This window comes from Solanum dulcamara, chromosome 7 (assembly GCF_947179165.1).
Source record: "Solanum dulcamara chromosome 7, daSolDulc1.2, whole genome shotgun sequence".
Classification (NCBI taxonomy): domain Eukaryota; kingdom Viridiplantae; phylum Streptophyta; class Magnoliopsida; order Solanales; family Solanaceae; genus Solanum; species Solanum dulcamara.
This window is the reverse complement of record NC_077243.1, coordinates 49,660,215-49,683,927: the sequence shown is the minus strand read 5'-3', so window position 1 is coordinate 49,683,927 and position 23,713 is coordinate 49,660,215. Positions and strand designations below refer to the sequence as shown.

Here is a 23,713-nt window from a genome sequence, read left to right as displayed (position 1 = left end):
AATTTTAATGCATAAATTCTTATATACTGATTAATAATGCAAGGATTGTTATGGGGGAGAATAAATAATACGGGAATCGTTATTTAGGACTACATAGCTCTTATATACGTATTGCTAATACACGTGTTACTTTTTCCACCTTCTATATGGTATAAATAATACATAGATTTTCATACAATGTTTGGTTTTTGGTATTAAAAGTCAACTTATGTGGATAAATATATTAGAAACCAACAACAACATACCCAGTGAAATCCCACAAAGTGGGTCTGGAGAGGGTAGAGTGTACGCAAACCTTATCACTACCTCGTCAAGGTAGAAATGCTGTTTCCAAAAGACTCTTGGCTCAAGTGTATCAAACCCAAGTAAAAGAAGAAAACAATGGAGAAAACATAGCAATTAAAAAGAAAAGAAGTATAGAGTCTACAAGAGAGAAAATAGTAACAAGAAAGTAATGTGATAATCGAAATGCAATAAACAACATATGGAAAGAACTATAAGGGCACAACCAGTCCTATTACCGGTACTAAACTTTCACAAGGCAAGACAACACTCTACCCCTACTAGCCTTCTACCCTAATGTGCGACCTCCAGTCGTTCCTATCTAAAGTCATGTTCTCGGTAATATGAAGCTGTGTCGTTTCCTCTCTAATCACCCCTTTCCAATACTTCTTCGGCCTACCTCTACCCTTCTGCGTACCCTCTACATCCAACATTTCGCACCTCCTCACTGGGGCATTGGTGCATATATTAGAAACCAAACGTCGTATAAACTTATACGGAGATACCTAGTGATGTAGGGTTTTGTACTTCATAGAAAATGTTTTTAATAAATTAATACGAGTTTGATGCCGCCATTGTATGGTTGGGGGCGGGGGGAGCTGCTTTGACACTGTCAGCACCAACATAAATTACCCACCTTGCTTTTGATCAAAACATGTTGTTTTATTTAAAAATGATAGACTTGAGGACATGACAATCAATGTGGTACAAGGGGAGTAAACTTATCTTTACTAAATATCTACTCCTAATCCTAAGTGCCGCACCAGATACATGAACATGTGTTCAACTTTTTGTGATCTTTTCTACACAAGTTTGGCAATATTTAGTTCTGTAACTCTGTACTCTGTGCTGTCTCTTAAGTCGGGCCAAAAAATTTGAGCCCAGATTATCCTTATGACGAGGTTTATATTAGCCTGTTTGGATTGACTTATTTTTAAGCAGCTTATAAGTTGAAAACTGCTTATAAGTCAAAAAAAATAGTAGACCAACTTTTTTTTTGACTTATAAGCTGTTTAAAATAAGTTCATCCAAATAAACCCAACTATTTATTGGGGCTTATTTTAAGCACAAAATGACTTTTAAGTTGGCCAGTCAAACAGTCAAAAAAAGCTGAAAACAGCTTATAAGCAGCTTATAAGCCAATCCAAACGGCCTCTATGTCAATAACCTTTTTAGGTATGCTTTTTCAATTTTTATAATTCCTAATGTTATCCTCCAATGTATGGCCCTTTGCAGGGGATTCCTTTTGATGCTTAGATTCTCAGCTATCAATTTTCAAGGGAAAAGGCTCATAAATACCCCTCACCTATGGGAAAAGGCTCATAAATACCCTCCTTACACCTTTTGGTCTAAAAATATGTTTTTGGCTTAAGAATACTCCTAACCTATTGTAAATGGCTCAAAAATACCTCCTTCAACCTTTTGGTCTAAAAATACCCTTAAACTTTGTTTTGGTTCAAGAATACCCCTTCTTCCACCTTTTAGATTAAAAATACCATCAACCCACATTGAATTGAATTGAATTCTTTTACTAATTAAGTTAATTCTTTTATTTGTTCTAAAAGATATTTTTTTAAATTTAAATTCTTAATATTAGCTCATCCCAAAATATTTAAATATTAAAGTCTTAACTATATTTGAAATGAAAAATAAATTCTTTATGTTATCAAACTTTTTAGAAACAGAGAGTAAAGGAAAAAGGATAAATTTGGCTAATTAATTTATTCATAGACTTAACGATTTATCCTCAACACTAAAGAAAATTACTATTTATTGATTCAAATTTTAAGTATATGATTTTCTAATAGACTATCTATTTACTAATTTTTTTTAGTTGGGTAATAATTGCACCAGAGATCCTTTCTGCCAACACATTGATTACTTCATTGCCTAATCATAAGGATAACCAACTTTCTAGAAATAATACTATATAGAAAGAGACATAAGCAACTCTAAATTTTACCAACATAACGACGGTTAATGATCCTTCAAAGACACTCTCTACATCACAGGTTGATCTCTTGTTATGTTTGTTTATGATAATGCTAATGATACGTCCTTGTATTGATAACTTTTTAATAATAAAGAAATACAAAAAATGATAGATTTTAGTGAATTAATTTAAAATCTGAGCTGTGTTGAGATTTGACAATGTTATAAGAGCTAGGAAATTTTAGTTTAATCAAGAGAATATATATATATATATATATGTTCTTACAAAGATTTGAACTTGAGGGCCTAGAGAAAATATGACAATCGGTCTAGTAATGTTCTTTGTAGGATTATCTTCAACTTAAGATTTCAAGCACAAACAGTTTAAAGGAAAAAAGGAACAAAATTTTTATTTAGTTCAAATAACAAAATTATGGATTTTTATATGGTAAAAGTTTAATCGAGATTAAAATCATAAATATTAGATATATATAGATAGATAGATAACAAAGGATGATGGTAGTTTTAGAGTAAAAAGTGGAAGGGAGTATTCTTGAACCAAAAACAAAGGTTGAGGGTATTGTTAGACCAAAAGGACAAAGGAGGGTATTTTTGAGGCATTTCCAATATGTTAAGGGTATTCTTGAGCCAAAAAATAGGTTGGGGATATGTTTAGATCAAAAGATGGAAGGTGGGTATTTATGAGCCTTTTTTCTCATAGGTGAGGGGTATTTATGAGTCTTTTCCCATTTTTTAATATACTTCAATAGTTATGTACTCTATCTTCAGCACCTGCTTATATTTTTCATGCTACACACTCAGGGTTAACTCATATGCTCATTCTGTTCAGGCGATTATATGGTTCCTTGCAAGATGGTCAACTACTTATCTGATGCCACCTGATGAAAATAAGGGGAGTGCATCTTCAGATAATCACAAGCCAAAACATCACAAAAACGTATTGCTTAATTTTTGTGAAGAGGACAACCAGGGGAAAGCTGTGCTTGACCTTATTATTCACATTTCGAAGACAACACTCATTTCATATCCTGGAGAGAGGGATTTGCAGGTATGCAAAGTAGAACAGCCTTTCGTTGTAGAATGACCTTACTGTATCTGTATTCAGGCATAATTCAATGACTGCCGTCATCCAAAATGTCCACATGTCCTCTTTGGCCATTGGCCAGTCCCAAAACTGTGCACTTTTTGAAAAGGAAAATACAATTTGTTGTCATTCCAAATATAAAACAAGACATTCAATTTAAGACTGGTATTTTGTGCTTACTAGTGCAGCCCCTTATTCTTTTGGGTGTCCCATCATCTCAAATATTTATTCTCACTAAATGATAGAAGCAAGTAAACTTGGTAGTTGGATTTATTGCCTGTATGGCCAACTTGGCATTTTTCCACTCTTATTGTAGAGAACGAAAACTTTTCTCCTCACTTCTGAAGTCTTTATTACCTCATGGAAATAAATTGGTTTTATAACTTTCTTTCCTTGTTTGAGATACAGCAGCTTCTCAGGAGTGCATCAATGCGAGTCCAGTTTTTTGCATTTTTAATATTAAATTGAGCCTTTTTCATATTCTGTTGGAATTTAGGTGTTCTCTGGCACAACCTGACTCAATTAACTGTTGGGGTCTAGACTTACTACGAGTGTATAAGGGTAATTTATTGGTATCCGGTAGAATGAAAAAAGAATTTAGAAGAAAAATAAAGAATGAAGGTAGCCAAGGTGTGGCTTAATGGTCAATGAAATGGGTTGAGAACCATGAGGTTTCAAGTTCAAATCCTAGCGGAGACAAAAAAATACTAGGTGATTTCTTTCTATCTATCCTAGCCTTGGTGCATAGAACTACCTGATACCGGTTGCTGGTGGGAGGTGGAAGGTATTCCAAGAAATTAGTCGAGGTGTACGGAAGTTGGTCCGGACATCACGCTGATAAAAAAAATAAAGAATGAAGGTCTTTCTAGAAGGTTCAGCTTGATCAGTCCCTCAAGCTAATAGGGCTCAGATAATCTATAGACATATTTTTAAAGTATGAAGTGATGCACAATTAGAAGATTGAATTTCCTAATTAATTCTCTTAATTGATTCTAGTTGACGCACATAATACTTCGTAGTTTATGCCCTTAATTATAGAATATTGTCACAACCCAATTTGGGCCATGACCGGCGCTAAGAGGTAGAATCCCAAAGCATGCCTTAACGGAAATTTACAACAAATTGAGCAGAGTTTCCCTATTTTTGGCCCTATTCAAAGATTTCTCTGTCTATGAGTCAACAGCTAACCAACAGACATTTACCAAACAAGTCGTAATCTTTATCACCTAACTATTCACAAATAAATAATACTAAAATCATCACCAATTACAAAGAGAAGTCCAATACTTGCCATAAGTCTATAATAATAAAAGAATACTCACGACACTGTTGACCTGTTTGGCCATAGATATTGCCAAATATATTTGGAAAAAAACTTGGCAAGTACTGTCTGACCATACAACTTGTCATTCTTTGGCAAATATTTTGGGCAAATTATCCAAACTCCCAAATACTAGAAGCCAAATTCTATTATTTGGAAACTTTTAAAAATTTTAAAATTACCCCAAACATTTATATTTTATAAAAACACCCATTATTTATAGTTTTGGATTGAATTTCAATCCAAGTTGGTTGTACACAAGTTATACAATTATATACATTTTTATACAGTTTTTATCCGAGCTTGCTCTCTGAAGTTACTTCCAATTACAAGTAGTAATAGTAGTTTTTTGTATACAAATCAATGGTATTTTTCTTTTGTCTTCTTACTCTTTTTTTAGATTCATATTAATTGTGTTTATTGTCATGACTTTTCATGGAACATGTTCATTATAAAATGCTAATGCTAACTTATGGGTATTTTGATAGTTTTTAGAACTTATGGGTATAAAACATATTTTTTTTAAAAGTCAAATATTATTCCCAAAAATTATGGCCAAATGCATGGTGAAACTTCACCAAAAAATGACTTGCCAAAAAGTATTTAGGAATCTATGGCCAAACGCTATAGTAAGGTTTGTGCACACTCTACACCTTTCGAGACCCCACTTTGTGGGATTTCATTGGTTCTGTTGTTGTATGGCCAAACTCTAGCTACTAAAAATGACTATGGAGTGCTCGAAGAGTTCAAAAGTAAAGACCAACAACAACAACAACCCAATGAAATCCCACAACGTGGGGTTCAAAAGTAAAGACCATAGCAAATAAATAAGTTTTTGCCCATGCGAACAAGTGTGGGGCTCACCAGGAAGTGGGGTCTCACTGGGTATGTTGTGCATGGACAAACACTATCTAATAAAAATGACTATGGAGCGAGTTCAAAAGTAAAGACCAAAACAGATAAATAAGCTTTTTGCCCATGTGAACAAGTGCGGGGCTCACCAGGAATTGTCGACTCATAAGCACTAGTTAATGAAGTCCTCACCAACATCACCTACGTTCTCTAGAAAAAAATAAGTGGGGAGTGAGTCACTAGCTCAGTGAGTAATAACACTTAATCACAACTATTTTTAATGGGGACATAAAATATGCTAGTATGATAATTAGAAATATCATGAAATGCACCCAAGGTGTGGTTTAGTGGTCAATTTAGTGGTTGAGAACTCTGCGGTCTCAAGTTCTAAACTCAACAGAGACAAAAAGAAACACTAGGTGATTATTCCCCTCTGTCCTAGCCTTGGTAGACAGAGTTACCTGTTATCGTGACTGGTGTCTCGTGGAATTAGTCAAGGTGCGTGAGAGATGACCTGGACACCACAGTCATTAAAAAAAAATATCATGAAATAAATGCCCTTTCAGGAAAACGGTAACAATTATAAGTTTTTTTTTGTTTCATGTAAGCAAAATCATTTTTAACAATTTGGTAATAAACATGGTAAACACGGTCATCACAAATCTTATATTTCGGAGGTTTTCAAGAATGAATCATCTTATCGATGTGGCTTTGTACTTTATGAACTAGCCAATAACTGTGGACCCCTCTTAAAAAAGACAAATATAAATATAGGTAGGTCCCTGTTCTAGGGAGATCAATAACAATATGCTAGTTCTACCTTCCCACTAACAAGGTTGTATCGATAATCTAGAAATACAAGGTGCACCGGGTCTAACGAACCCACCATTAGCTACGGAATCCATCAAGGTCTACTTCTATTTGTACTTTTCTTTGTAAACAGTAAGTACTCATATGAAAGCATTTTCAAATTAATACAGGGCATTCAAGTTTCTTATCAAATCATGTACTTTAATTTCGGTAACGGTAATCATATCTCAAGTAACAAGTAAAACATGTCTACTAACAAAGAGAACATCTAAAATAACGGTAAACATCTCAAGTACAGTATATGTGAATTGTTTAGTTTTCTTGTGTATATTTTCCCATTAATTTTCAGATAGTTTAACAACAGCTGCCGCTTCCCTCCAAAGCGTCGAATATGCCATGTGTGGCTAGAATAATTTTAGGACTGCCAATGGTTAAAAGAAAGAGAAAAAAGTTGAAAATTGAAATCAATTCAAATTAGAGGAAAAGTAGATGTCAAGCAATAACACCAAATACCATGTACGAATTCTTCAGGTTCTCATGTGAGAGGTATTGGGTTGTAAAGGACAATTTGTGTAGTAGAGAGTTGTGATAACCTTGAATTAAAAATTAAAAGGGTGATGTGACAAATTACGTCAACAAAAGAAAAGCTTGAAGTAGACTACAAAAAAATGAAGAGGAAATCTTGAAGTTGACCTGCTAGCTGAGGCAACCATCAGAATGTGTAGGACATACCATAAGGGACTAGTATGTCAGCACCTTTGACTAAAGCTTTAAAGTAAACACTAACAGCTGAAATCATCCTTTGACTAATCATCAGTAAAATTTGCAACTTTGCTATGTTACTGGAAAGGTTGGTGAATTTTCTTCTTCTTATTTAATATTATTTAAATATGAAGTCATTCATTTTTTGGATGACTATTTTTAAGGGAGGTAAAGTTTTTCTAACCAAAATATTGCAAAAGGTTTGGCAACAATCCTTTTAAAGAGAATTCTCTAGTTTATCATCAATCAGTAAATCATGAATCGGTTTGCCTTGTATTTTGAGATCCAAGAACATTTATTTTCATGGAATCCATGATCTGTTCAATACATTTTTTAGCCGATGAAGCAGAATGCTTTATTATTCAGCAAGTTCCTGATTCTCTGTCTCTTTTCTAGTTCTGCTACTTATATCCAAATTATTTCTTCTTCATCAATCACGCCGAACTAAAATATCTGTGAGAAATATAAGAGAAAAATATTATTGAATTGTGTATCTACATTTTTACATTGAGACCCTATTTATAGACACTACATTACAATCCTTTTCCAAGCAGGATTCTATATATTATTCCTATTCCTATTCATATTCTAAGTAAGATTGTTTATACTATTCTTGTCCCTATTCCTATTCGAACTGTCCCCCTTAAGCTGGTGCATACAAATCATATGTACCTAACTTGTTACAGATGTAATTAATACAAGGACCAGTGAGAGGCTTGGTGAAGACCATTGTTAGTTGATCACTCGACTTGACAAATTTTGTAACATTAACTCTTGAGAGTATCTTTTTTCTGACCAAGTGACAGTCAATCTCAATGTATTTAGTTATACAGAATGTTGATAAACACAAAATGATTAGCTCCACTATGAGTCGGGCCAAAATCCTGAATTATTGTGCTGAGCTTTCCAAATTAAGCTCGAAAAGACTGTTTCAGACCATAGAGTTATTTGCACAATTGACATACAAGGATACTAGATTCCCCCTGAGCAACAAAACCCGGTGGTTGCTCCATGTAGAATTCTTCCCCAATATCACCATGGAGAAAAACATTCTTAATGTTCAACTGATTAAAAGGCCAACGGTGAACGACAACCATAGATAAAAAGGCAAACATATGCTATTTTAGTTACTGGAGAGAAAGTATCACTGTAATCTAGCCCATATATCTGAGTATACCCTTTTAGCAAAAGGGTATTTGAAATAGAGAAAAACACTGTTGGAATCTCAGATCTACCGGAACCAATGCAGTGGTCGCCGGAAAGTGCTCGAAATTTGGTATGAAATATATAGATCGTCTAGAAATCAAGAAACTAGTCGATATTGAAAAAGAAAGTCGCTAGAAAACTGGTTGGATAGGCTCACGCACTGACCCGGTTGCTAGAACCCTAGATCTAGCCACACATGAGGGATTTGCGATCGGTGCCGCTGGTTGGGCCTTGGTCGCCGGAGATTGCTTAACCTTGAGGTGGTGTTGGATTTTGCAAAACATTGATGAAAATTGAAACTACGTAAGTCATATCCAAGGAGTCACCGAAAAGGCGCACGGTGCTACACAACTTAAATATGAGAAAGTAGTCCGGAAAGATGCATAGTGCTACACAAATCAGATAGGAAACGTAGTCATCGGAAAGATGCACGGTGCTACGCAAATCGGATATGAAATAGTATTCATCGAAAAGATACTCTTTGCCACGCAAATTGGATGACAGGTATGAGAAAGTAGTCACTAGAAAGATAGCACAGTGCGACACAAATTAGATATGGGAAAGTAGTCACCGGAAAGATGCACGGTGACTTGTTTGACTGAGTTTTCTTCCCTTGAATATGGGGTTCATGCATATATTATTGGCCTACTTTTGTTAGCATAACCATTGGCCAGACGACTTTCATATATGGGTCATAGCCGCTTGCCGACAGCGGAAGTTCTTTGATTCTCTATCAATATTGTAGAATCTCTGATACCATGTGAGAAATATAAGAGAAAAAATATTACTGAATTATGTATCTATGTTATTACATTGAGACTCTATTTATCGACACTACATTAGACTCATTTTCCAACTAGGACACTACATTACAATCCTTTTCCAAGTAGGATTGTATATACTATTCCTATTCCTATTATAAGTAGGATTGTATATACTATTCTTGTTCCTATTCCTATTCTAACATCAATTCTTAAATTTGGTGATACTTCTTAATTTAACATAAAACTATGAAATTCAAAGCCAGGTAATATAACAAACAACCAAAGTATCTCCATTAAAATATTGATAAAGTGGTTTAGCATAAATACATGGTAACGTCTGTGAATTTGGGTAAATGCCAGTACTGTTCTTATTTAAAATTAGAGCGTCCCGTCTGAAACAATAATCAGTTTTTGTCAGTATGATAAACAATATCAGCACATCAATGTTATATAAGGAACTTACTACTATGATTGAACTTCTCTAGTTTTGTTTTCGGTAATCTATTATTTCCTTGCTGTTTATTGAGGCTGTTTGTTGCAGCAGCTCTGATACACTTTCCTTTCATTTTGATAGGCACTAACTTGTCATGAGTTGCTTCATGGACTTGTTCGGCGGAAGAACATTTGTGTGCACCTTGTTGAATTGGTGGGTCCTTAGACGAGTAGTACTATTTTCATATCATGTTTGAACCCTAAATGGGGTGGCTCTGTTTCTCTTTGGGTTTTAATTTTGTGTGGAGGATTCCAGATGAAATTGCATGGCATTGGGTATCTTCCACACAGGAATTATGTTTCCTCTTGTTATTGCTTATATCAAGCATTTGTGGATAGAGATTTTGGTTCTTAGATCTATCTCATCCACCTTCGGAACTGAGCTTTGTTTATTGTTGTTGTATAGTCCTATCTCATCCACAATAAATGGAGATGTTGATTAAGACCAAAAGTATCTATGTTCTATATTATTTGTCGCACTCCAAAAAGTTTAAATGGTTAGAGTGAATTTATATGGACTTAATTTCCATGTGCTGAAACAGGCAAAAGCATCCTGGATTCTTGTTCAGGAGTAATGATTGGAATATCGTATTTATCCCAATCTGCATTATTTGTCCTGCAGGACTCTTGGCGTGAGTTGGCAAATGCTTTTGCAAATGAACAAACTCTATTCTCACTAAATGCTGCTCACCAGGTACCAATCCCTACTAATGATTTTGTTTTGTGAAAATAGATCATTGACTTAATTGACAATGTACAAGAGGTGCACCTTATATAGGAATCTTACTGTCTTAGGATACTATAATATGGTAGGTAATCAATCCCTATACTACTAGGGTAATAAATTATTCAATAATTAAATACATAATATCCTACGGTATCCTATAAAATATCCTATATGATTTTATTAATTCAAGTATAATGACTTGTAAGAATCTAGACATATACTCACTTTATATTCTCACATGCTCTCCTAGACTCCATGTGCAGAAACCAAATTGAGTTTGCTTATTTTGGAAACATGGAAAGTTCACGCCTAAATCTTGTTAGAGTAGTACACAATCACAAAAAATACTGGTGGTGGAAATCTCAAGGACATTGTCAATGTAACTTGTATCAGCAGAACAATGACAGAGGGCATTGCTCATGAAGAAGTAGCTGGGCTGCTTGTTGAAAATAAATGGTGCGTAAGCGATCATAGAGAGATTAGTGGTACTTGAATAGTCACGTGGAGATGAAGGTACTGGTTGTCGAAGAGAGGATCGTTGTTGAACACCCAAAGAGAGAACAAAAGAAAATATTGGTCTGCCAAGTGGCATGCCGCCCGTCGATAGTAGAATCTATTTGAGTCTCTACCAAGATCATAGAGGCTCTTATACCATATGAAAATAGAAAAGAACTCATCGACTTAGAGCCCGTTTGGATTAGTTGAATAATAGTAGCTTTAAAGTACTTGGGATTTAAAGCACTTTTGAAGTGCTGGAGCTGAATGTAAAAGCTAGTTACATGCTTGTCTAGAAGTGCTAAAACAGAAATAAGCCGTTGATGTGCTTGGTGGAAAAGTGCTTATCTGATGAATTCCTGTTAAATTGACTAAACAGCCCTTAAAGTTGTTGACACTAAAAATGACCTTAAATTTCCAGAAGTAATTCAAATACGAATTAAGTTGTGTCTCAACTCACTTTATGTTATAAATTGATTTAAAATATATTTTTATAATATAAGTTATTTTATTTTAATAACATTTGATATCATAAGTTATGTAAAACTCACCACCCAAACGTGTTAGCTATGGTACCAATTTTTCATTCTTTAAGCATGAAATTCAGCCAAAGTGGGACGATTCTATATGTACCAATGGAATCAATGGAAACGAAACTTAAAGTAATTCTGATACAAATTAGCTATACATATTGTTGGTAATGATTGGAGATGAATTTTTTAAGGAAATCAAAATTATGGAATATGAAGCATAGGAGCAAACAATGGTGATGGTAGTTCGTAGTGTCCTACATTGGAAGTTTGTAGTGGTGGTGGTGGTGTTTGTGGTTACATTGGTTGATGTTAGTCGTCAGTGATGTTGATGCTAGTGGCGGAAGAATGCGTGGTGGTTGACGTTGTGTTGGTGGTGGTGGCAAAATGAGTGGTGGTTGACAATGTGTTGGTGGTAGTTTGCGACAATTCTAGTTGTGATGGTGGAGGTGATTGGTAGTAGGGATTAATTGCAATAGTGGTAGTGGCTTATAGCAATGGTGGCGTCGGTGATAGCGGATATAGTTATAATGATAGAGGTGGTAGATGTGGTAGTGGCTGGTAGCAGTGGTTGTTGTGCTGACAAAGGTGGTGGATGGTGGTGGTTGGCGACGATAATGGTGGTTGACAATGGTGGTGATTGCAAATATGGTTAGTGGTGGTGGCCGATGATTGTGAATAGGGTGGTGGTGAAAATTATCCACACAAAATACTTCTTAGTGATATTGAGACGTTGTTCAAGATTTTAATGGTTAAGACCTATTTAGGCCAAATAAGTGCTTAAATCTTAATGGTTAATGGCCTAAGGTCTGAACCATTCAAATTCAGACTTCTGGTAAGTGCAAACATATGAGCCCTCAGGCTACATCTAATATGGTAGGTAATCTATCCTAGTGCTAATAAGTAAATGTTGTATTTATTAGCTTAAGGTATCTTATAATATATTCTCTATGATTTTTCTTATTTAAGTACGATTACTTTAGACGTGTATGAATCTGGTCACATGTTAACTTTCAGTTTGGTTGTGTTACTATACTGGTATCTCATTTTTCTTCCTCCGTAGTTTTTGTTATTAGGCAGAGAACATATTCATAAAGGTGAGTTGGTATTAGATTTTGCTATCTCTTTAAATTTGAAGGGAAAGGAGTCCTCAAAGCCGCCTCCATCATTTGAGCTTGGAGTGGAGAGGGCTTTTTCCCTTCTGTACTTTTTTCCCCTCAATACCATGGATGCTGGAACCTTATGATTTTGTAGGTTCTCATAGCTTCATGTACCTACATACCACTACACCAAACATGGTTTTCCCTTAAATTGCTAATGTAATATTTCCGGCCAATTCAAACTGTTCTTTGTCTTATTACAGCGTTCACTTGCTCAAACCCTTGTTCTTTCAGCTTCTGGCATGAAAACTCCAGAGGCCTCTAGCCAGTAAGTAGATATTTTAGGTTATTTCCTTTTCTTTTCTTTTACCTTTTTGTTATTTTAATTTGTTGAACTTCTAATATTGGATGATTTGTCATTGCAATTGTTCTTAGGTATGTGAGAAATCTGACAAACTATATGGCAGCTAATCTGGTGGAACTCTCAAGCCGAAGTGATCTAAAATGTGTTGCTGAACAGCCAGATATTATTTTATTGGTAAGAATGGTCCAGAAAATAATTCTATCTTTTAATCGTTGGTTTCTTAGTAAATCTGTGATTATGCATAGGTCAGTTGCTTGTTGGAGCGACTTCGTGGCTCTGCTAGTGCGACAGAACCTCGAACACAAAGAGCTATTTATGAGATGGGTTATTCAGTACTGAATCCACTCTTGATGTTTATGGAAGTTTACAAACATGAGGTATAAACTGTATGAGATAATAGCTGTTGATTCAAGTGGGTGCTTTGGAGGCTTTGGGGGTGTTTGAATGAGCTTTTTTAAAGTGTCTTATAAGCTAAAAGCCATAAGTTGGGGGCATCCAACTTTTGGCTTTTGACTTTTTTCCAACTTTTTCAACCTAAAATAAAGTGATTAAAAACACATTTTATGTTACCCAAACACTCCCAAAACTAAAAAAGAGCTTAAAAGCCAAAAACCACTTAAAATAAGCCAATCCAAACACCCACTTGTTTTTGAGCTTTTCCCTAAAGCTGATAATGTTTTCATTATACCAGAAAGTTATATGGATGATAGGGTTGCTTAAGTTTCCGTGCTGCTAAACTTGTTAAAGATATACAGTGCTGATTTATTGTCATCCTTAAATTATATCCCCCTGGTGTCGAGATAAAACCTCGAGTGCTGCCTGTTATCATTTTGTTGTCCAGTATGCATCTCTTATGCTGCTGACCCTTGGGAGCTCAACTATAGATTAAATGTTACATGTGGTCTTCCTAATACTTGTCCAGCACAATAGATATTCAGATTGGTATTCTTCAATTTCTCACTTTCTGATATGGGCAGCTAAAAACCAGAGAACAACATTTCAATTTCAAAAGTGGTGCTTGAGAATTAAATTTGCAAGTGGGGTTGTAATTTTAGGGTTAAACAGATGCAGAAATATTTAGGACCACTTGATCATTAATTTAATAGTTTGTAGTATCGCCAAAGAAAAGGTTATTTTTCTATGGGAAAAGGTCCTAATATACCCCTAAACTTTGTCATTTAGAGCTGATATAGCTCCGTTATGAAAGTGGCTTTGTCATTTAGAGCTGATATAGCCCCGTTATGAAAGAGGCCCATATGTACCCCTACCGTTACACAAATGGCTCACATATACCCCACTGTTACAAAAGTTGCTCACATATACCCCCACCTTTACAAAAATAGCTCACATATACCATTATCATCTTAAAAAGTGAAAAAAAAATATTTTTTTGATTTTTAATTTTTTTAAAAAATTCATGCATGAGGTATATATTTTTTTTGAGCTAGTAAAAATATAATAAAAAATATATATCCCCATACATGTGCATTTTTTAAAGCAAAGTTTAGGGGTATATATAATCTTTGTCACACATGAATTGTTTTTTGACTTCTTTGATTATCATTATTTGAGTTTTTAATTCTTATTTTATTTTTATTTTTTCATTCTTTGGTGTAAATATAAGAGAAAATAAAAAAAAAGTGGGAATGGAAAAAAGAGAAAAAATAAGAAAAAAATTTAAAACTATTTTTTTGCAGTTATATTGTAATTTAAAATTAATTTTTTTGCTACTATAGTGTAATTAATTTTTGTATCTATAAAAAAAAATTGGGGCATGTATAATAAATTTTACAATAAAAGTAGTGAGAAAAATAAATTTTACCATCAAAATAATAAATTCAAATTAGCCGTTGAATCCAAAAAGTCAAAAAACTAAATTGTGTGAGAAGGATCAAATATACCCCTATATGTATTATTTTTTTAATAAAAACTTTAAAAAACTAATTTAAAATTAATTTTTTCACTTCCTTTAGAAGAAAAGGGTATATGTAAACCATTTGTGTAACAGTAGGGGTATGTATGAGCTACTTTCATAACGAGGGGTATATCAGTTGTAAATGACAAAGTTGAGGGGTATATCAGACCCTTTTCCCTAATCCATTTTTCTAATAAAGGTTAAAAGAAAAGGTCCGATATTGCACTCAAGTTCTCGTTCTACCTACGTGATGGGTTCCAGTTCAATTTAAGTGAACCAACTTTAGTTGATTACTGATGATGATTGGCCTAACATGTCAATGATTTTTATTAATGGCCATGCCATTCTTTTTATGAATTCTAATGCAATAAATTAGCCTGTCTTAATTTCTGAACAGCTTTAGCTAACCTAGTGTGACATCATAAAGTGAAACTACATGATCTAATCTTCCAGTTTTCTGTAGTCCACAGTTGTGTATCTGTTACTCAGATTTGTGGTTGATTGGGTGGATGGACAAATCATTTACCTAGAAGCTCGTGAAACGGCTATTGTTGTTGGATTCTGTATGCGGCTACTTCAGCTTTACTCTTCCCACAATATAGGCAAGGTAATTTGATCATTAGCTCTTCTATATTTTGAAAAACATGTTACCCAATTCTTCTAGCAGATGTTGGAAGTGATATTGACCTGTGAAAATAGTCTAATTATTGCATAACCATGGTTGTTACAATGTTACATTTCCAACATACACCTTAAAGTTTGTCACTCAACCAAAAACATTTATTTGTGAAATAACGGTTGTGAATTCTGTAAGCACCTATTTCAGCTTTACTCTTCCCACAGTATAAGCAAAGGTCATTTGATCATTAGCTCTAGTATTTTTAAAACATGTTACCCAAAAATTGTTCTAGCAGAAGTTGGAAGAGATATTGACCTGTGATAGGTAGTGTAATTATTTCATAACCATGATTGTTACAATGTTACACCTCCAACATAAACTATAAAGCTTGTCGTTGAACCAAAAACATTTATTCTTTATTAATTAACTTGCGTTTGGACATGCTATATGAAATAACAATAACAACATACTCAGTGAAATTCTTCAAGTGAAGTTTGGGGAGGGTAAAATGTATGTAGACCTTATCACTACCTCATGGAGGTAGAGAGGTTGTTTCTGAAAGGCCCTCGCCTCAAGTGCAACAAATCGAAGTACAAAGAAGAAGGAGACAGTGAAGAGAATATAGCAAGTAACAAGGTAACAAGGCAAAGTCTACTGGAAAGGATTCGAAAACTACAATACAAAAGTGTGATAGTCGAAACACAATAAACAACATACAAGGATAGATTATTGAATACAATAATAACCAATGAAAAAATTCAACTACAATAATACAATTAATATCATGGCAAACACCAGTCTCTCGAAGCAAGACAACATTACACTACCTACTAACCTTCTACCCTAATACGCATCCTCCAGACCCTCCTATCTAAGGTCATAACCTGGTGTAACCCCATCTCCACAGAAACGGACTAAGAGTTGATCTCTAGTGTAACCCCATCTCCACAGGGAAGTGTTTTTAGCTTCCCCCATCATTCTTACCCATGTTTTAGCTCTTTCGTACATGTCTTTTATCGCCCTAATATGCTTTGTCTCTTGCCTCCCGACATCGCCCCAAGATTTCCTTCAGGACTTTGTTGTAGGCCTTGTCTAGGTCAATGGACACTACATGCTATATGAAATCATGATTTTAAATCAACGTATGGACATGCGATTTGGGATCATGATTTCAAATCTCAAATTCTCCAAATAACATGATTTGGGATTCCAAATAATGATTTCATAAATTTTTTAATGTAAAACTTGACCCATAAATTTATATTTTGTAAAAAAAAGACCTTTCATTTTTAATTTGCAAAGTAGACTCATGCTCAGCGTGAAGATTCGTACCATTTGAAATGATTATATTGAAGAATAACTAGTTACTACTATTGTTGACTAGTAGATTTTTATATAATTATGTGTATTTGAATATTTGTAATCACAAATATTTATTTATAAGAAAAACATAGAGATATTGTGATTTATTAATGTGGTGCCATAGGATATTTTGATATTTTGTTTATGAACTATGGTTTGTTCATTTGGTAAGATTGTGTAAGATTTTGATAGTTTTCACAACTTGTGGGGTTTTCATGTTTTTATGAAAAAAAGATACAACTTAAGAAATTCAAAATTGCATGTCCAAATAAAACTTCAACTTCATATCAATTTATTTCATATCATGATTTCATATTGCATGTCCAAATGAGCCCTTAGTGTTTGGTTGATTAAATAAACCTAATCACAAATTTCTTTTCAAAGCTTACCATTCTAGTGAGTCTTACCAATCATCACTTTCACCAATAGCTGATCAGTAGATATTATTCGTTTGATTCAGTTATGCAGTCATTGCCTAAGAGAAATGGTTTTATATGATATATTTTCCCTTGCTCTTTTCTTCTTTGTGTAAGTGTCTTTTAAGTTTATTCTGTAGTACTTGAAACTAGATTTTTGGGCACACACTTTAGTCTGAATATTGAAATATATGTTCAAAGCCCATGAAAAATAGATGTAAATTGGAGATAAAACAAGAATATAACATACTCACAATATAAAGTGGAGCAGTGGAATTAAAAATCTTTTATATTTTACCTCTTTAGCTCTTCTATATTCTTGCTAGTGGGTGGGTATGAGGCTATTATGGGAAGAAGATGCGTCACAAAATTGGTCACACTAAAACTGCCTTGTTGTCCCCAATTGTTAGAATTGTTGGATGAAACTACCAAACTTACTCCACTTATATTTTAAAAAATTAACAATGCACAAAGCTTGATTTGTGACATGCTATTTACAATTCCAATATCTCATTTTATATAAGTAAAGTCCACTCAAACATAATACTGATCAGCTGTGCGATAGTTGTTGATGTTGTTCAGTAGTTTGTTATGTTTTCACTTTGGTATACTTTTAGTTTCAGAATTAAGATCAACTGTGATTACGACCCAAAATACTGTTAATGTTTTATGAGTTCTAATTTCTGACTGTTTGCCTCATGTGTGAAGTCTGTAGTTGTTTCGTAAGAAACATATTTTGAGCTTTTCACTGCATTTAAGAGAACAGATTAGAACGAATTGTGTTCTTAATGGCCCTGTTGAAGTTGCTTAAAGCATGGAGCTGGGTGAAATGTAATGGAACTCTGCGCCTCGCTGCCGACATCAAGGTGGTATGCCATGCACCTCATTGCTTGTTGATGAGGGAACACCAAACAATAACACATAAGTGATTTTGTTAATTGTTGACAGAATAGGTCACAATCCAATCTCAGGCCATTACTGGCATTTGGGGGTAGAGCCCCCAAGCAAACTTTATGGGTATTTTATAGAAAATGAGACAGTTTTTCCTATTTCTAGTGTTATCCAAAAAATTTCTGTCTCAACTAAATTACACAAGAAACAACATCCAACCAAAACAAGTCATCACCATCATCCATCATCTGTTTATAACACAGTTATACTACGTTCATCTACAAAATATAAAAAGAAAGTCTAACACTAGTCACAAGTGTATAATAATCAAAATTCTGACAAACCGACTAATGAAGCAACTCTAAGAGTTTAAATAGAAGATGAAAACAGAAAAGTAAACACATTCCCCACTGAGCTGATGCGGGGCTCACAAGAAATGTCACTTCGTGCTCTCTATCTAGAAAGATCCTTGTTGGCGTCCACTGCAATCTCGGTAAAAAAATATTAGCAGGGAGTGAGTCATAGCTCATTGAGTTATATCAATCATAATGCTATCTCAATGAAGAAACAACAAAGTAAAACTTCCCTTTTGTACAAATGACGCCTTGTGTGCAATTTTTTTTGTGTTCTATAGAAAATGAGAAGATACTGTCCTGAATGACCAATATGCCTTCAGATATCTCTGAGCATTTCAAGCAGCTTGCGGAGCGAAGCTGATACCGAAAGATACAAGGATCTACGTGCTGTACTCCAATTACTTTCTAGTCTCTGTTCGAAAGATCTGGTGTTGTCTGCACTCCTTGATCTTATCATCATTATTTTCCAATTACTTTTCACTTTCGATGCCGCACCCGTGTCGGATTCTCCAAAAATACACTACTTTTGGAGAATCTGACACGCACCCGTAGACTTTTTTGAAGAGTCCGAGCAACATAGCCTTTTGCTTTGGTGTAGGTTCTACGTCTGAGGTGACCTGTATATAACTGTTATTTGCAGGTTGACTTCTCATCAGAACCTATTGAGGCTCACGGGACAAATACTTCTCAGGTGGTGTTCATGCAGTTTCTTCCTTTACTTGTTGCTTTTCCTGCCAAGGTACATTCTCGACCTTATGATACTGTAAAACAATCTCAAAGCAACTCCGTTGCAGGTGGTATATATGGGTCTTCACATAGTTACCCCTCTGATAAGTTTGGACCTGCTCAAGTACCCCAAGCTTTGTCATGATGTAGGTTTTTCCCTTCTATTTTTTCTCTGCAGTGATAATAACCGTATATAATAAAATTAATAATTCATTTCATCTGTACAGTACTTCTCGCTGCTATCACATATGCTGGAGGTATACCCTGAAATGATTACACAGCTAAATGCAGAAGCTTTTGTTCATATCATTAAGACTCTTGATTTCGGTCTGTCTCAGGTAACCTTTCCACACAATAAGATGTCTATGGTTCATGATTTTATATACTATTTCATGCTGGGAAGTACCCAAGAGAGTCTAGTCATCATTTCAAGATGAATTTGGTCTAATTGTCCACCATGCTACTTAACTGATGAACCAGAAATAGTTCCGTAGTTGAGTTGTGCCTAATGATACTACTAGAGGTAGAAGCCAAGATCACTATGTTCTGTTGTTTGTGTGATAGGATGCAGAGGTTGTTGATTTATGTCTAAGAGCTATAAAAGGGCTTGCTTCTTTCCACTACAAGCAAAAAATTGCTGGAGAAGTGGGGTTAGGTCTCCATGCTTCAGGTTACAAGGATCATACAGGAAACTTTCAGGAAGGGATTCTGAGCCAATTTCTTCGATCATTGCTACAGTTTCTCCTCTTTCAGGATTACAGGTGAGTTGGGAAAAAAACATAGCCAGCAGAGGCTGAAGGATTTAATGTTTGGACTACTATATAATCCATAGTTAATGTATAAGATGTCATTGCCCACTAGTATTTCATTGACAAATTTTGCGGTGTTTTATGGAAACTGTTGCAATGCCCTAATATTTTATTCTCTTTTTTTAAAAAAATAATAATTTCAGCACTGATCTGGTTGGCCCAGCTGCGGATGCTCTTCTTCCATTAATCCTTTGTGAACAAACTCTATACCAGGCATAATCCACATTCTTGAATCGCTGTATATAGTTATAAGTTTTTATATCAAAGTGACTTCTTGCAAAATATTGGTTACTCAGTGAAACAAGGTTACATTTCGTGCAGAAGTTGGGAAGTGAACTGATAGAGAGCCAGTCTGACACAGCTTTCAGAACAAGGTTGGCAAACGCACTCCAATCACTCACAAGCTCCAACAGTCTCTCTTCCAAACTTGATCGGCCAAATTACCAGAAGTTTAGAAAGAATCTGCATAACTTTCTTACTGAAGTTCGTGGATTCCTCCGAAAAATATAGTTTTGTGTTAGTTTGCAAATCTACCTTTCTTTCAAGGCCATTCTATTAAGTGTTCTCCTTTGTATGTTTTCCTTTTCTCCAGTGTACGTTATCCAAAGTGGTAATGAGAATTTCAATATGATGTGTTTACAGAATCATCTCTAAGTGTATATATTCTCTCTATCCGTAATTTGACTGGAAGATTTTTCGAGTTCGTTTCCTTTTCTTGGTTATTACCTTATCCTAAGTGGAAAGGGATATGGTCTAATTTTTTCTGCATGTTTCTTTTTATTTGGCGTACCTTATGTCATTTGAGACACTTGTATGTCGAGCTTGGGGACAAAGGTACGAATAAAACATTGTTTAGGCTTGCAAAAGCAAGAGAAAGGCTCGCGACGGATGTGGAAGACAATATTTTGGTGGAGAGACCTCTATTAAGCAAAGATGACAAGCATACTTTAATAAACTTCTAAAACTTCTAAATTAAGAAAGGGACAGAGATATTGTGTTCGGTGAATTAGCGCCACTTTGAAAGACTTTGGGACTTTGTGTACTGTAGGTATTTTACGGTTTATGAGGTTATGTGCAATTAGAAGGATGAGTAGAGAAGAACGACCATACTTGATGAGATTTTGGTGGAATTTTGGAAGAGCACAAACAAGGCATGCATAGAGTGGTTGATTGGGTTGTTTAATGCTATTTTTATGACAAATTTCTGATGAATGGAGTACAACAATTTCATTGTACAAGAACAAGGGTGATGTTCAAAATTGTAATAATTATAAGGGTATCAAATTGCTAAGCCATCCTATGAAGGGTTGGGAGAGTATGGTGGAGGTGAGGGTGAGAAGAGGGGGGTTCATTTTCATGAATCAATTTTTTTCTTGAGGGGTGATCGACTAATAAAATCATCCATTTTGTGTGGAGACTGGTGGAGAAATATAGGAAAAGAAAGAGGGAGGGACCTACATAAGGTGTTTTTTTTTTTTTTAAAAATAAAATTTTCATCTTATATATATAAAAGTAAACTGACGAGTACAAGGAGGGGGACGTGAAAGGCCTTACCTCCAAAAATAAAATGGAAGATATGTAATGAGAGGACTCCTCTCGACTAGGAAGATCAAGTATAGAAAACTAGTTCTATTTAACTAAGGTACAGAACCTAGCTAAATTGAAGAAAATCAAGTATACCCAATTTCCTTTGCATGGGTCGAAATCGGTCATATCTTCTGTGATGCTCGACTACCGTTTTCGAGAATACATTCGGGCTTTACATTCTTGGGTCCATATAATAGCTAGCATACAAGTTGTTGAAAGTTGTTAAAATTCGAATTTTGCCAAAGAAGAAGAAACAAAGGGGTTCCATGACAATCGGCTATCTTTTTCAAGGTCGCTCGACTAACGTCTCCGATTCTCCGTTCGGGCTGAAATTTCTTGGGCTCTACAATTGTTGTAGTTGCTGTATTCCTGCAAAATTTGGAGCATTTTTGATGATGTATACTGTTGCTCCTCTTGAGAGTTACTGTTCTGCGTGCAACATCGGCTGTCTTTTTCAATGTCGCTCGACTAACGTCTCCGGTTATCCGTTCGAGCTGAAATTTCTTGGGCTCAACCATCTTTGGGGATGCTAATATCCTGCAAAATTTGGAGGATTTTGGATGTTGCATGATGCATGTTGTTGAGGGCTGATGGCTGCTGCTGAGGTTTGTTTTTGGCATCTACTTCTCCTTAGTTTTGACAAACTTGTTGCAAGGAACAACTCCTCTTGTTTTTGATCCTGGGATCTTGCTGAATCTGTAGAGATGCATGTCTGCAAGTTGTTCAAATTATCACAGCTGGAGTGTGTAGTGAATCTGTACTGATAAACGGACAAACACAGATGGCTCAAGAGGTGCAATTTCAGGTTGGTAGGAGTTGTTGAGAGGTGTTCCTGATGAATGCTTTTGTATTGTTGTAACTGCTGTAATCTTGGAAGAGGCTGGAATGTTGTTCCTGCTGTAGTTTGTAACCTGCACAGAAACAGAAACAAAAGGCAAAATCTGGAAACAATTCTGTCACCCCAAAAAGAAGCACTTTCCTTATGGCTCCTCTTGTTGTTACTGATGTAGAAAAATTCCAGGATGTGTAATGTGATGTATCTGCACAGACCAGCAAACAAAAACAAAAACAAGAACTTGAATGTGTCCCATGTGTGTTGCAAGGAAACCAGCCTGGGCTTCCAATCAAGATTCCTATACCTGTTAAGCCAAGAAGGAAGAGAAGACAAAATATAAACTACTCTACTCCTTACCTCTAAAGTTAGACTGGTTATTCTAAGAAAATAATAAAGATAGTAATAAGGAAGGGAAATTTTCCTTTTGCCAGGAGTTCTAACTGTGAGATCTTCAAGGTATTTATAGCTATGCATAGACAAAACCATGTTGAAGTTTGAGTTAGAACCAAAATGGAATGAGTTAGGGAGGTTTCTCGATTCTCCTGAGTTTCTTTCTTCTGAAAGAAGGCATTTCCAGCTTGTCCATCTCTAGGTATGCCTTAGCTTGTTTGGGGAGATCATGCACAGTGAAATAGAGTTCAGGAGATTTGCATTTGTGGCTGTGTTTGGATAAGACATCAGCTGTGTAGTTTTCTTCTCTAAGGATGTGTTTACAGCTGAAAGTTTGGAATTGGTTGATGATGTTGTTTAAATTGTCCAGCAGCTCCTTTATTGACCAAGGGGGTTTTGCTTCTTGTTGTAACCACCTGATTAGGAGTTGAGAATCTACCTCTAACTCTACCTGTAAATAACCAAGATGAATACACCAAGATAGACCAAAGATAGCAGCCCTGATTTCTGCTTGGTTGTTAGTTCCTTCCCCCAATGGAACTGCATAGGCAAAGATAAGGTCACTTTGAGTATTTCTAAGTATTCCTCCTCCACCAATGTTGCCTGGGTTGTTAAGGGCACTACCATCTGTATTTAGCTTTACCATGTGATCACCTGGTTTGATCCAGCATACAGGGGTAATTTTGGTGTCATGGTAGCATTGTTCCACTGAAATGACTAGGTCCTTCCAGTTATTTGGCCATTCAATATAAGGAAAAGCTGTGATGAGCAGGTTAGAGATGTCTTTGTAGACAGAAAATTTGACTCTTGAAAGGTTAGATTTCTTCCCACCATATTTGGAAGCACATCTATTCTTCCATAAGTTCCAACAAATGAAGACAGGGATTGCTTGTAACAGGAGTTTATGTGCTTCATTCTTGTATTTAGATGTCCACCATCTCATAAGCATATTTCTAAGAGGTGTGTAATCCTTTTTTATGCCCAAAGAATCAGCAAACACCCTCCAAGTATTCTTGGCAAAGGTTCCTGCAACAAAGGTGTGATCAATGGTGTCTTGGCCAGGTC

At 35.3% G+C, this 23,713-nt stretch overlaps 1 protein-coding gene across 3 annotated transcripts in view; it reads left to right on the top strand.

The window, feature by feature from the left end:
- Positions 1–20,483, top strand: part of LOC129896345 (uncharacterized) — a 62,041-nt gene extending 41,558 nt beyond the window's left edge. For 2 of the 3 annotated variants that reach the window (XM_055972215.1, XM_055972214.1), the window contains exons 20-33: positions 3,065–3,283; positions 9,609–9,680; positions 10,149–10,220; positions 12,642–12,706; positions 12,814–12,916; positions 12,988–13,119; positions 15,121–15,264; positions 18,622–18,729; positions 18,942–18,992; positions 19,096–19,173; positions 19,255–19,365; positions 19,592–19,788; positions 19,980–20,049; positions 20,158–20,483. In XM_055972215.1, coding sequence (XP_055828190.1) covers positions 3,065–3,283; positions 9,609–9,680; positions 10,149–10,220; positions 12,642–12,706; positions 12,814–12,916; positions 12,988–13,119; positions 15,121–15,264; positions 18,622–18,729; positions 18,942–18,992; positions 19,096–19,173; positions 19,255–19,365; positions 19,592–19,788; positions 19,980–20,049; positions 20,158–20,346 — 1,611 coding nt within the window. In that variant the 3' untranslated portion in view covers positions 20,347–20,483. The remainder of the gene's footprint in view (positions 1–3,064; positions 3,284–9,608; positions 9,681–10,148; positions 10,221–12,641; positions 12,707–12,813; positions 12,917–12,987; positions 13,120–15,120; positions 15,265–18,621; positions 18,730–18,941; positions 18,993–19,095; positions 19,174–19,254; positions 19,366–19,591; positions 19,789–19,979; positions 20,050–20,157) is intronic. The other variant, XM_055972216.1, reaches the window with a different exon arrangement.
- Positions 20,484–23,713: the final 3,230 nt, after the last annotated feature.